Source organism: Semicossyphus pulcher, unplaced genomic scaffold, assembly GCF_022749685.1.
Source record: "Semicossyphus pulcher isolate SPU_LCO1_2020_fin unplaced genomic scaffold, fSemPul1.0.p SCAF_18, whole genome shotgun sequence".
Classification (NCBI taxonomy): Eukaryota; Metazoa; Chordata; class Actinopteri; order Labriformes; family Labridae; genus Semicossyphus; species Semicossyphus pulcher.
Genome location: NW_027211691.1, coordinates 18393398 through 18407638, shown reverse-complemented (window position 1 = coordinate 18407638; position 14241 = coordinate 18393398). Strand labels below are relative to the sequence as shown.

Below are 14241 nucleotides of genomic sequence, written 5' to 3'. Positions count from 1 at the left end.
TTCAGCGTCCTGGGTGTGACGTTTCGGGACCCCCTCCAATACTGACGGATGCTTCTTTCCGTTTCCCAGACCTCTCTTTCTCTCACACACACACACACCAAATGCCCACCTCCAGCTCCATCACGGCATCCAGAAACACAATGTCACAGGCCTCAATCATTTCCGGCGGCATAAATTGGGATAATGATTGTCTTTGTTTCGGAAAGGCACCATAATTATCTCGTGCGTAAAAGTGCTCGTCACGTTCCGTCTGGCCAGATCCCTCAAATACACTTTTTTTTTTGTGAGTTTTTTTTATTGAGTAGAAATAAGGACACAGGCAAAGCGAGATCTTAAATATGTATTTTCTTATAGACACGTACATTCTTTCAGGTATATGATGTAAAGCAGATTGATGAGTTAAAAACGTATAAGAAAACAAATCACATAAAAAAATTCATAAAAAGTACAAAAATCAGCTCAATTATTAAAAAAATAAAACAATTTTCTGAAGAAGTTTGTGCTCAAACTATCAGGTCTGTCTCGCTCTCTTTGCAGCGATGCCGGACGGCTCACCAGCATCCTCAGGAGCCCTTCTCACTGGTCTTACTGCTGCAGAAGCTAGAAGTAGGAAACAGAACAAAAGAAACCAACAGTCTTAAAAGAACAAAATGAAATGTTCATATTACTTCCAGGTGAACAAACATACCAAGTTGTCTCTCAATCTCCTCGAGCTGTTTGATTTTTTCCTCCATGTCTCGCTTCTTTTGCAGGGTTTCGGGTGACGTCATCTTCTTTAAATGCTCTTCATGGTCCTTTGTTGCCTTATCCCTCTTCTGCACCAGCGCTCGGTACTGACGGAGCAGCTCTGTCGACGACAACGTCAGAGGGATTAAAACGCAATCTGACTGAAAAGAGCCGCGAAAATAAATTGTAAAACACGACGAATGAGAGATGTCACCTATTTGTTCCATAAGAGCGTAATAATGCGGTGGGATGGGGGCTCCAAACACTTCTAATTTTTCTATCGGAGGGGCTTTGTTCTGTAAACCTCCGAACTTGCCGTTGGAGCTTACTCTTTCCCCCTGCCTCGTCAGGATGGTGGGACACTGTGTCCTATTCTGCACCACCTGTGAACAGCACATTTAGAGGAAAAATAACCAACCCGCCAGTTAGTTTGTGTCACAGCTCCAGCAGCTAGCATCACTCACCGCCCTTCTGTAGTTGTTTGCAGAGTCCAGGTCATCAATCACAATAGTATCTCTGAGGAGGTTTGTAAACACTGCAAAGGAAGCACAAGCAAGGACCATCAGACCTGTTGTGACAAATAAAAACTTTTTATCTGCTACTTCAAGAAGAGTGTATTTTGGAGATGGCTGCAACTTTTTCCCCTGAAATCTTAAAATCCCAAACTACAGGAAATCCCTGAATTAAACGTCTTAAGGTGGTGAGAGAGGCCCAATTTCTGCTCCAGTGACAGGGCCCCCGGTGAGGAAACCCCTCCACCCCTGTGAGGTTCGCTCCCAGGTGGAACCATTTACTCAACACTTAACAGTAGTTGCGGGAAATGAAGAAAACCCCCCCCGACATTGTAAACACAAAGAGACCTTGGAAGCTTCTAGAAAACCACAGAAAGCCCCGACTCTATTGTCCCGTACATCTGCAATGTAGAGTCGGGGAAATCAAGTCAAACTCACCAATGTTACAGCTTTCTGGGTCTTGGGGGTAAATGAGGAGATTTCTGGCGAACACAGGGTTCCCAGGGGGGTCAAAGAGCGGGCGGCCGTTTCTCATGTGTGGCAGCGGTCTGAAAACAAATCAGAGCAGAGAGACTGCAGAGATGAACTATGTTCCAAAATGTGCAAAACTGTGTTATAAGGACTGTAATACTGATTCTAACACCATGTGCAGTGTACCTCACTTTGAAATTCCTGACATAAAGTTGTATTTTCCAACAGACATTGAATACATCCATCCATTTCAGTCATTTTAAAAGCAAACTCTTGAAACTCCTGACATCCGTTTTAATGATATAATTGGCTAATTTTCCCCCAGGGTCCGAGGTGACATCTTACAACGACTTGTTTTGTCCATCAAAGATATTTGGTTTATTATGATATAAAACAGAAAAAAGCAGAAAATCCTCACATTGTAGCAGTGGGAACAAGTACCGCTCCGGCATAAAATAAGATACCACTACAAATGTTCCTTAAAGGCATTAAAGGCATCGTTCGGTTTGTTTGAAGTGGGGCTGTATGAGATACTTATCAACAGTGTGCTACATACAGTGGATGCTGGTCATACCAGTATCGGGTATCGGAGCTTAGGTACTTGTACTCGTACTCGTAAAACTCCGACGAGTACCTCACTTGAATGCCACTTCATGGCTTGATGTTAGCCTCCTGTTAGTTAAGCAGGTCAGCGGAGGAACAAAGTTGAGTGTTAAAATGTCAGCAACAGTTGCATCATTATGTCTATTTACTTTGTTACAGTCAGAAAGTGAAGAACATCTGATGAAAATTAAAGATGTTTTTAAAGTCATTATGAGAACTGTAATGATATTATTAAGTATTCATATTGGTACTCGGTATCAGCAAGTACCCAAATGTAAGAACTTGATTGTGCGCTATATTTGAATAATTCACCGCGTTTCACTTGTCAGTAAGAACGCCTCTTTATTTGGCTCTACTTTGTGTGGACCGCAACACATACTTGTGACTACGCCTGCAGCGTATGGTGTCGGATCAGCTGTTTGTGTCAGCGGTTTGTTGAAGAAACAACAAACTAAAGAAAATACAACATTATGGAAACAACACAGTGCCGTGCAAAGGCGTGCCAAGATTTAAAAAACAGGTTATTTCACCAAACATTGACCTTTGAACTGAGTTAAAACATTCTGTTGTTTAAACATGAACTTGTTTTCTTTACTTTATTCGAGGTCTGAAAAACGTCTTTTTTTGCATCTTTGTTTTCAGTTGTTATTTTCTGCAAAGTAAAGACCTAAATGAGAATATTTGATTTGGAACTTTTGTGTCATTAAACAAAAGCTCATTTTACACAAACACAAACCTATATATAGTAGAAGTGTTTTTTTGCAGTGGTCTCTTAATATTTTCTGGAGCTGTGTATCAGAGGCTACAGGCTCATCTCTCCTTCCCATATTTCCTGTCTCTCTTCAGCTGTCCTACCTACTAAAGGCAAAATGGCCAAAAAATAATAGTAATAAAAAAAGATTAAACTAAATTGCTGAATGAAAAACATAATCTGCTCTTTAATCTATAAAGACAATGATGATTAGTTGCTGGCCATATAGTAATGTGGTGGCATTTCACAGCTACATTTTGTATTATAATCAAACATAAATGCTAAAAAGTTTTAGTCAACATGTACTTTAGACAACAACAACAACTGTGTGTACAAAGTTTTATAGCATTACTTCAGAATCTTCAAACATTGAATGAGGATGTAGATTTTTGGAGCCGTTCGTGGCTCTTATTTGCCCGACAAACGGGCGTATGAAAGCAGGGCTTCGCTCATTTGTCTAACAGTCTGTGAAAGAAGGAAGTGCCGGCAGATCTTTAAATTACAGTTGTTGGCGTAGGAGAGGGCTGGGAGATTAAAAAGGCTATAATCAAGGACACAAAGTAATCTCATCAGGAAAGCTACCCAGACACCGACAGCACTACTGAGGTGAACGTTGGTGCCTGAAGGATTTAAAGCGCAGGAATCCACAAAAGTGGCACAAAAGACGGCGTACCTGTTCCCCTGCTGCACAAACACACTGTCGAGGCCCATGACCTGCTGCCTGCCATGGGTGTCGTGATAGATCCTCTGTGCTGCTGCTGTTGTTTTGGTGATGACACAATCCATGTCACCCCTGATATGCCAAGAGATAACCCTCGCAGCAGCATCGTCCTGCACGAAGGCCAGGCGGCCAACCTGCACGCGAAAGGTAAAGGGTAAAACTTGCAGAGCGACTCGTTTTTTTCCCCCAAACTCACAACACTGTTTTTTTAAGGCATTTAAGCTCTTCTTTTCAATGACTTTACCATTCCCAAAACATCCTGCTGCCCCCTGAAGGAATCCCGGATGGAGCAGACTCGTCTTGGCGTGTTCCTGATCCCCTCAGCTTCAGCAGTCTTCTCGGCTTCAAGTCTCTCAAGATTTGGCACCTACAAAGAATGAACAAAAAAAAAAGTGCAAATACCAACCTCTGACAGGAAGTAAGATCATAATTCCTACACATTCAGAAACAAAGTGTTGTTCGAGTTAACATCTTACAGAAACATTTGGCGCTATTATCATGTTTCTCTCATTCAGCTTTTCTCTCTGGTCGGCCTCTTTTTTAATGGCATCCTGGAGTCTACCTGGAAGCACAGTAACAAGGCATAGGCGTAAGATTAGCGTAATTGAAGATAATGAAAATAAAGAAGTAAAAACTTACCGCTCAGCAAAGGAAGGACCGCTTCATATGTATTAAAGAGCTCTTTTTGTGCAGCCACAGCAGCGGTCAGCTTATCTTTCGTCCTGGACAGCTCAGACATGTTCTGTTGGTTCTCCACTAATGAAACATTAAAAGGAAGAACCTTTAATATCGAGCACTTTAAATATAAAACACACACTTTTCCAGAGAGTAATGCTTTGATATGGCAAGGAGAATTCTGCCCGAGCTTTGGAAATTAACCCTGCGGTGAACCGTCCTCAGTGGAACTACTTTACAAGCAAGAAAACAGAGCACATAAAAGCTGTTCTCTAATTGTGAAAAGTGACAGGTGTAAGGGCGTGGGAGGTAACTCTTTGAGCACTTACATAATGATTTAGTTTCCCTCGCCATTTTCAATTTAACCCACTTTCTAAAACAATTTGCTGCTAGCTATCGTTTTGTTCTTTGTGGAAAAGAGCAGCTTCATTTTGCCTTAAAGGGATAGTTTAGATTTTTTGAAGTGGGGTTGTTTGAGCTACTTATAAATAGTAAGTGCACTACGTTCAGTCGATAACAGTCAGCACGGCCCCTGTTAGGAGAAGCCGGCTGAAGTTCCTACATGGAAGCTAAGCTAAGCGCCGCAACCACGCACTTTAGCCACTTAAAAGAGTCCTACATATAAACAAACATTTTAGTGCAAGTGAACGCTGCATTTTAGGTTTTTGTTTCCGCTTCACATTTACGTCAGACAGCCCTTTACCTCGGCACTATGTCTCACTCCGCACAGCGGCCCTGCATACATACACATGCAGTGCATGGAATCAAGCAAACAAAAGAAAATACAATATTATGGAGATGACGTTCGCGATGGAGCCGAGTTAAAGGGCTGTCTGACGGCAAAGGGAAGCGGTGACAAAAACTAAAGTGTAGCGTACACTTTAACTGAAATGTTTGTTTATATGTAGGACTAAAGTATGAGGTATTTCTGACCCCGTCTGCATCGGTGCTTTGCTTAGCTTCTGTGTAGGAACTCCGGCCGGCTTCTCCTAGAGACTGTGCTGACTGTTAGAAAGAGAAAGAATCATGTTTTTATATCATACCATTGTAAAAACGAAAGGGGAGCTCAAAAGGAGCCAGGCGAACCATCGGCACTTCGGGTTTGAAGAGGAGGATGTAAGCCCCGCCGTTCTCACCGGGGCTGTTCTCCATGATCGTCAGCCTCTGTGCAGGAATAAATGTTCAATCCTCATTAATGTGACATCACACATCAAAGGCCGCAGCGTGCTGTGTGACAAACGATCACTTACAGGGACGTTGGCTTTTCCCTTTACCAAGCTAACATTGCAGCTGTTGGTGTTGCCGTCAAACAGAGGGAGGGTTCTGTTGCTTACGTCACCGGCGATCTTTATAGAAGCAACCACTTTCCCATTCAGGCCCAGCCCTGCTGGGTTTCCATATGAATCCTGCAAGTAAACACCTTTAGTATTGTTTCTTCTCTTTGCAATCAGTAAACATTGATGCATTCTGAGGATACATGCTCACCATTATCATCAAAGTCATGTTCTCCACCAAGGTTCGTTTGGAAATGTCTCTACTGTAGGAAACAACCGGGGTCGGTGGCTGAGAGACGGGTCCCAGTTTGACCGGCTGATTGGCCTCCACGTTTATGGTAATCTAGGAAAAGCAGTGCTGAGGTGAGTCAGGGTTCTGACCTACAACATCTCATTCAACAAACACTTCCCTGTAAACAACATGGAGACCATCTCATATGCTGTGTGCTTAAAAAGTTGGGTTTCTAGAGAGAACTTGCTGAAGCTCTGTGAACCAACCTGATGGCTGAACAGGTCTTTTGTTGTGTCTGTGTGTAGAGAAAACTGGATGGTGTACTTCCCAACCTGTTCTGGGATCTCTTTGTCTCTGCAGTGAAAGAAAACAAAGACAATATTCACATTTCTTAAAGGAGCAGTCAAAGCTGGTGTTCTCAGTAATCGATAGAAGCAATAATATTTGAAATTGGCGCCATAGCTGTGGAGAAAGTTGCACAAACAGCTTGTGGTTTCGCCCATTCTACATTCCTACAACACCCAGCATGCATTGCGCCCCTCCCTCTGAAAGGAATGGCTGTTTTCCAGACAAGGACATTGATCGCTGCAGGCAACGGGTCAGAGCGGTACCGAATCCAACGAGAATATACCGGCGGATCGTCCTAAAATCTTCACGTCTGCAGTCTACATTTCAAACCTGACGATTGTGAACGAGACATGACATCGGAGGCGGGCGTCCTAGATTGAGGAAGTGTAGTTTAGCGAGCTCCCTGGCCTCCTCCAGATGACGCGTTTGACATGGTGGAGGTTTTCCAGGGCCCATTGGAGAAGCGGATAGCGTCCTCCAAAGGCACAGAGCCTAAATTGCATTTTTTTCCTACCATAATTAGCATGGTTAGCTCCCCATAATAACATGATAAGACTGAGGTTGAAAATCTGCAAACTGTCCCTTTAAAGGAACAGTCTGACATTGTGATAAATACACTTACAAAAAGAACACCTCTCATACCTGTGCAGTAAATCTGAGGCTGCAGCGAGCAACTGATAAGTTTAGCTTAGCTTAGCACAAAGACTAAAACAAAGAGACGCAGCTAGCTTGGGTCTGTTCAATGTCAACCAATCCTGCCAATCAGGACCTATAAATATCAACACGATATATCTACTTTATTTAATGAGGAATAAAATAAGCCAATCAGAACTTTTCTTGCGTGGGAGCAGTAACTTCCTGGATTTTGTTGCCACTGGACAGAATCAATCTTGTAATCAAACTCTTAATAAGAAAGCAAAGAGGATTATTTCCCAAAATGTAAACTGTTCCTTTAAACCTCCTGCATCGACACACACAGAAGAGCAACACACAAGGTGTAAAATCATTTTACCTGAAGTGAAAACAGCCCCTCCTTTCATTCTCCATGGGCTTACTGCACCTCAGCTCAGTGGCCTACACAGGCAGAAAAAGACAAAGAAGAATAATAAACAAAAAACAAGATATCAGTTAAAAAAAGCGAATAAAATTATAAAGAAAGTTGTATGTTACTGTTGGTGGAGGCGTCATTCCTGATAGCTCTCCCTTCCACAGCAGCATGGACACAGCAGCAGGGTTAAAAGTTGTCATCGGGTTTCCTTCTTCGGACACCACAGTCACCATGAACACTGAACAAACACCAGAGGTAGAAGTAAAGAATTACATCACTGTAACTGAGTCGCTTTTTCGTGTGCATGTACTTTTTTTGAGTATTTTTCAAAGCCAGTCATTTTAAATGAAGTAAAGTAATTTTCTACATTTGGACGTCCATCTGAGTAAAATATTTATTTAAGGATGTTGCAAGCTACAAAGAAAAAACTGACTTGGACCAGACGCCAATCAAACATCGCATCAAAAACAGAAACAATCAGAAATGAGATCAAACCAGAAACAGCTGTTAGATTGTTCTCTTCCAACCCACCAGACTCCATTAACAAAAACAGCCGTTTTACCTCGCAGACGAACACGGGACTTGCTGGTCTGCCGCTGCCTCGTTACACGTCATATCACAAGTTAGTTCAGAACCGATCTAACCCTTTAAAACACCACACAACAACACAAACAAACTAACCGATCGAGGCAGCGGTAGACGATCAGCAGCTCCCGTGTTCTGCGAGGTAAAATCACTGTTTTTGTCAGTGGAGTCTGGTCGCTCTGAAGAGAGCTTTATGACTGCTGCTTCTGGTTAAACAAAGGATCTAACTCTTTGACAAAAGGTCCAGCTCTCGTCAATTTGTCACCAGAACATGTGAACACAGAGCCCAGGTTTGAAAATAACAGTTTCATTTTATTTCTATTCGTAGGTTGCATGTGTAAGGTAACCATGGCAACATTTGTTTATTATAAAAATGGGAAAGTAACCAAGTAGCTTTTTACTTTTACTTGTGTACAGTTTCATTGTAATAATAACTGTGAGCTGACGGCTACAGATTACGCAACAAGCTGTCACAACCCTGCTTTATGAAGCCATCTATGGCATTAACAGTTATCTTAAACCTTTACATTGTTCCAACTGTACAACCATTCCCTCTGCTCCTTTTCAGTTCATTGCACAGGATGCATGTGTAAGGTAGGGATCGACCGGTTATCGGCACCGATATTCGGCATTTTGACACATATCGGCATCGGCCTTTTTTTTTTTTCTTTTTTTTTTTTTATCCGACGGCCGATAAGAGTGCAGAGTGCTCACACACGGCTCACGCACATTTACTTAATAAAACTTCAGGAAGTTATTTATTTAAATTTTCAGTTAACTTTATAAGAGATGCTGCTGACCCTGGGAACTCCCTGCGCTTTTTGTTCGTTTGTTTAATAAACATATGCTTAAAGGCATTTAAACAAAGTTAAGTGTTGGAGTTTGTATTATTCAAAATTTTGACGCCAATATTTTAACTTTTACTGCAAATGAATATCGGCTCCAAATATCGGTTATTGGCCTCCTTGACTACTAATAATCGGTATCGGTATCGGCCCTGAAAAAAACATATCGGTCTATCTCTGGTGTAAGGTAACCGAGGGAAAATGTGTTGATTATAAAAATTAGCAGGATGGGAAAGTAACTAAATAACTTTGACTTTGAGAAGGCTACTCTGCCTTTGACGCTGTTTTAATGCTGATCATGTTACTTGATAACGATCAATCTTTTTCTACATGTATACATCACATGTAGACTCACTCGGTCTGGATTACCCTGTTTCTACATGGTTATATCTTGCTTCCTCCCTTGAATTCTACTCTCTTTTTATTTTTTTAATAAGCGTTAACTACCATAAAATCCGGAATAAGTGTGCACGAGAAATGTTGGGGGTCAAAAGGATTGATATGTGCGATTAATTAATTACAAAGCCTGTAATTAACATTTTTTTTAATCGCCTGACAGCACTAGTTGCTTACAGTGAAACTAAACTCCACAAAAATAGAAAATAGAGATAAAATGAGCATTCACACCTGGGAATCTCCCTCCAGCAGGAAACTTGGCAGACCTGTCGTACTGCACCGGCAGGCTCACGGGTTTCTTGGGATCTGGGTTGACGGTGAGATTCACTGACGGACCCTGGATGGGCTTCTCGTTGAAGGGACATTCAAAAACCAGCTGATAGTACCCCCTAGTGGAACAGCAACCCAACAAGCAACAGGTGAGGCATGTGTTAGAACTGTGCTTACCTGAGGATAAAATCCTTTTACTATCGCGTTATAGCTTTTAGAAATGCTACTTGTCGTTGTTGTATTATAAAGTGACACTCACTTCGGTCCGCTCACACTGTTGACAGTGAAACAGGCTTTCCCTTCTGCATCCGAAGGCTGTGAGGTAACAGCTGTCACCATCTAAAACAACAGGAAGACCTCATTACATTTCTTTAGACCAGTCTGTGAAATCAAAATGACAACAGAACAAACTGTGAATGCGAGGAGTCAGACCTTGAGTGTTTGGGGTGAAGTCTTAAGTTGTACCACGACCCTCTGGTCTTGGGAAGGGTTGCCCCATTGGTCAAACAGTTGGACAATGAATGGTGTGGTGATGCCGTGGCCGTTCAACACCTGCAAAGGCTTATTCATAGAAAAAAAGATGTGATTTGGCATTTGTTATTTTGCCAGTGGAAACATGAAATAAGGGACAGGAGGTGACAATCAGAACTCAAAGCACAGAGTTTGATATTGCTTGAATCCTGTCGCCTCCATGGACCCCTCAGTAAGTATTCTCTCTTACCTGCTCAGGCCCACTGACTAGCTTAAGCTGTGCAGGGACACCAGGCGCCACTGTAACCGTGACGGACTCCACAAAGCTCCTGTAGGTGAAGCAAATCTCTCGGGCGCCAGGACTCCCAGACTGGAACTGCACCCCGTTAACCAGAGCACACCTGCTGCTCTCCTGAAGTCAGCACACAGATGGAGCATCAATTCATCAGTTCATTTACACATTTATGGAAGTATTCAGAGTAAAAGTATTTGTAACACAATCTAAGAGAGTCGTGCCCTCAATGTTTGACTTTAGTGGAGATATATGAGCTGCGAGATGTAGCCAGAGTTTTAACAAGACGTGTGTTACGAGGACTGTCCTTATGAGGCCGATGACAACGTGTTTGAAGGCTGGTGCGGACATAGCAGCGTGGGAGCAGCCTCTCCGAACAAAGTATCCAGAGCTGTATGGACAGAGAGTCGCGCCAGTGGAGGTCAGATATGCTCCATGATCCGCCATTGCGATGTCGCGACCCTCTCTCTCTATGGCTGTGAAAGTACCGTCACTCACTCACTCAGTCAGTCACATGCAGACCCGTGTGTGTAACGTACTTGTAAGAGCCATTTATCTGTTTATTTGACTTTTGTTTATTTGCGTTGTAATGCACTTATTTTGACACCAGGGGGCAGTTTTATGCCATGCAAGTGTGTAGTAGCAGTGGCTTAATGTTCGGTTAGGTTACCAAACTGTCTGATGTTTTCTAGAAAGAAAATACTAATTGAAGAAGCAAAGGGAAATAACTGTAATTAACACAGCTGATGCCTACATGGTCAAACTGGTTCAGCGACATCGCAACACTAAGTGTCTTACTGGACAGGCCCTCACAGCACTCCTTTATATCACTATACAGTATTATATAAGACTCAATTAACAGTTTAACCATTTTTCACACAAACACGCCCCAACGTTGTTCCATTTTCCTGATTTCATGTTTCAATAAGGTATAGAAAGTTTCCTGGTAATAAATCATGTGCAAGTTACTTTTTAGATAAGGGCATTTTTTTCCTCTACAGGTGTTAATCGAGGTTTATATCATTATTACGTTGCATGCATCCTGTAGCTTTTATTAGCTGTGGAGGTGTCATGATAGAGATGTTGGAGACCCCTGTGGACAAAGCAGTATATTTTTCGCTGATCCTGTCCATGTGTAAGGAGTGTTTTCTGATCAAACATCTCATCCTGCTTCCGTTTAAGAGTCAAACGTGTCACTCACGCTGAATCTCTGCAGGGGAAACTGAAAAAAACAGGCGGTTTCAGGAGCGTGCTGTTAAACTGCTGGTCTGACACCGACCCAGCATTACAAATAAATAGATAGAAAGAGTCAAACTTCTCGCTCGTGGTCTTATTTGCTTTTGTAGGTCATAAAGAGACACAAGTATTTACATAACCAGCTGAAACCTCTTCACAGGGGGTGTAAGTCAACTCAATTGAACTTTGTGTCTCTTCTCTCACCTGCCATTCAAAGGTGATGGCTGATTTGTCCAGACCCTCAGCTTCGACAGTCATGTGGTTCACACAGGTGGAGGTTAGCGTCTTTGTTAAATTATCGTACTGGTCCACAAGCTCCAAGGCTGCATGAGGGAAAAGGTAGAGTGTAATGCAGTGTGCAACAAAGTGCTCAAAGTAAGTTGTTTGCGGGATTTGGTTTAAACTCACTGATGTCTCCAGGCAGGGTTTCACCCAGCTTCACTGTGTGCTGGGGCAGAGTCACTCTGAGCCGCTTCGGTTCATCGGGGCGTGGCCTAAAAGAAAAAATACAAGTAAGGATGTAGACTTTGAGATGAAAGACTAGATACCTGCGAGCACAGGCTGTGTGAGTTGGCATTTCTGAGCGACGCAAAGGAGCTAAACCTCGAGCTTCAGCGACGGGGCCGTGTGATCACAGACATGTATGATGCAGCGAGAGCTTAACAAGCCAAGCTGCGCCTCAGACGCAGCAAGGAAACTTTGGGTCACTTTTCATGTTCCTAAACAATGACACACCAGCTCTCCACAGCTGTGTTCCCAACTGCGCAGAGTTCACGCGGTGATTTGCCAACTTTGGAGCTCCGAAATTTAAATTTGAACTGCTCAGTTATCTGTTTGTAGTTGACGTGGAAAGAGCGCCTGTAAACATCCAAATGGAGCCGATAGAACTCTGAAACGATGCCCCACGCTCCGCCTACGAGCTACTCGAATGCTCTGCATGTTTGCAAGCGCATATCTGTGTGAGCGACTGATGCACACCTTCACTCCACCCTGAGAGTGTCCACAGCTCAGGGCCTAACCCCAAACATGAATGAACCTGCAGCCAAGAAAAGATGCCAAGCATAGAAATATTTGCACGTTTTCACCAGATTGATCACATTTGAAATTGTCCTGATGGTGTTGTGAATAAAGAAACAGAATACTTCAGATTTTCTTGAGAAAAAATAAAGTTTTCTGGCTGTTTTTGATGCATGTGTTAAAACTTTGATACCCTTGGTTTGTTCTGAATTCTATAAGATGTCTTTGGAGCAGTAATGTTCATACTTCTGTATGACTAATTTGTCATAATGCCTCTGATAAAAACCTGGTTTCTTTATGTCTGTTGTCCAAATAATGTTGACCCTGTTCGGCCCTCTTCTTAGACGCAGTTTTTAATTTCGCACCCCTTTCTGATTAAGTTTGAGACCCCTGTATTTAAGCGACAGTTTGACATTATTTGAAATACACCTTTTTGCTTTCACGGCGGGAGTTCGATGATAAAATGAACACCATAAGAAGCTAAAGCCAGGACGCAGTATGCTTAGCTTAGCATAAAGCCTGGAAATGGCGGGAAACCGTTAGCCTCACTTTGTCTGAGCCAAAACTATGTTAGTTTCAGGCTTTGTACATTTTAAACAAAGGAAATACAACATGTTTATCAGCGAGCTTCAGAGTTGACAGAACCAGAATCTTTTTTTCCTTTTAAATGACAGTGAAAAAGCAAATTAAATTGCACAATTACTTAAAACTATGAGTGGGGAATGTGGCTTACACGATGTGAAAGGAGAAGAACACATTCTGGGTCTGGTATGACACCTGGTAGAAGGGCTTTTCAGACACCTTACTGGGCACCTGCACGACGGGCAGCTTCCCCTGGGCCAAATCTCGCAGATTAACATCTGCTGTCCAGTTAACCTTAAACACAGTCAGAGTGAATCATGAAACCTCACTAACTGTGGAGGAGGAGTTGAAAAACGGTGACTCATAAATGTTGGATTTATTGCAGCAACGATGGTAAATAAATTCATTATCACAAGCCCAAACCACTGGAATCCTTTCATATGAAAATAATAGCTGGAACATTTGATTAGCAAACAGTAAACACAACAGGCTCAGACAATTCCTCATATTAACCAGACACACCTTTATCCTGGAGGCTATTTCATCAGAGAGAGGTACCTCCCTGCCGGCCTCATCATACAGCTTATAGAACAGGTTCTCCAGCAAACCTCCAGCCAGCCACTCTATCTTTTCGTTGTTCCTCAGCACCAGATTCTCATCATCCGAGCTGTAGAGCTCCATCGTCGCGACTCTTGTGCTGGGCACCACCTGCACTTCACTCACCACCGCCGCAACGTTGCTCCTGCCCTGGAGGGAAATCAAAGACAGGATGGAGACACCATGATCTAAATTACAATCAGATAATCGTCTATAAGCAGAAAGTTTTGGTTAAATTGTTTTTCTTACTTACAGGCATCACAAATTTAGCTTTGAGCATCTGTGGTTCTCCCTCGATGATTTTCAGGTTAATGGGCTTAGTCATAAGCAGACCAGCTCCTGAGCTGCTGATGTCAGTCACTGTCGAAGGGTGCCCGGCAACCTGAAATTCACACACACAAAAAAAAAAAGTGAGGATCAGTCTCAACAAAAATGAACCAGCTATTTATGTTCATCCAGATTATGCAATCAAATCAAGAGAAAAGGGGGAGTCTTTGGTTTGAACTGCAGTCCCCATTGGGGATTGGCTGACATTGACCTGACGCTCTGAAAGGGAGCTAAAACAGACAAGCTGGTGTTCTCTGTAATC

General features: G+C 42.6%; 1 protein-coding gene across 1 annotated transcript in view; it reads right to left on the bottom strand.

Moving 5' to 3' along the window:
* Nucleotides 1-331: 331 nt before the first annotated feature.
* smchd1 (structural maintenance of chromosomes flexible hinge domain containing 1) overlaps nucleotides 332-14241 on the bottom strand; it is a 33297-nt gene continuing 19387 nt past the window's right edge. The window contains exons 23-46 of the mRNA XM_069667410.1: nucleotides 13906-14034; nucleotides 13578-13802; nucleotides 13207-13349; nucleotides 11865-11950; nucleotides 11661-11779; nucleotides 10179-10340; nucleotides 9890-10018; nucleotides 9717-9796; nucleotides 9419-9576; nucleotides 7484-7599; nucleotides 7326-7387; nucleotides 6232-6319; nucleotides 5945-6076; nucleotides 5710-5865; nucleotides 5503-5623; nucleotides 4424-4540; nucleotides 4261-4346; nucleotides 4029-4151; nucleotides 3737-3918; nucleotides 1677-1786; nucleotides 1191-1261; nucleotides 941-1109; nucleotides 689-847; nucleotides 332-600 (exon numbers count right to left, since the gene is read on the bottom strand). Coding sequence (XP_069523511.1) covers nucleotides 512-600; nucleotides 689-847; nucleotides 941-1109; nucleotides 1191-1261; nucleotides 1677-1786; nucleotides 3737-3918; nucleotides 4029-4151; nucleotides 4261-4346; nucleotides 4424-4540; nucleotides 5503-5623; nucleotides 5710-5865; nucleotides 5945-6076; nucleotides 6232-6319; nucleotides 7326-7387; nucleotides 7484-7599; nucleotides 9419-9576; nucleotides 9717-9796; nucleotides 9890-10018; nucleotides 10179-10340; nucleotides 11661-11779; nucleotides 11865-11950; nucleotides 13207-13349; nucleotides 13578-13802; nucleotides 13906-14034 — 3012 coding nt within the window. The 3' untranslated portion in view covers nucleotides 332-511. The remainder of the gene's footprint in view (nucleotides 601-688; nucleotides 848-940; nucleotides 1110-1190; nucleotides 1262-1676; nucleotides 1787-3736; nucleotides 3919-4028; nucleotides 4152-4260; nucleotides 4347-4423; nucleotides 4541-5502; nucleotides 5624-5709; nucleotides 5866-5944; nucleotides 6077-6231; nucleotides 6320-7325; nucleotides 7388-7483; nucleotides 7600-9418; nucleotides 9577-9716; nucleotides 9797-9889; nucleotides 10019-10178; nucleotides 10341-11660; nucleotides 11780-11864; nucleotides 11951-13206; nucleotides 13350-13577; nucleotides 13803-13905; nucleotides 14035-14241) is intronic.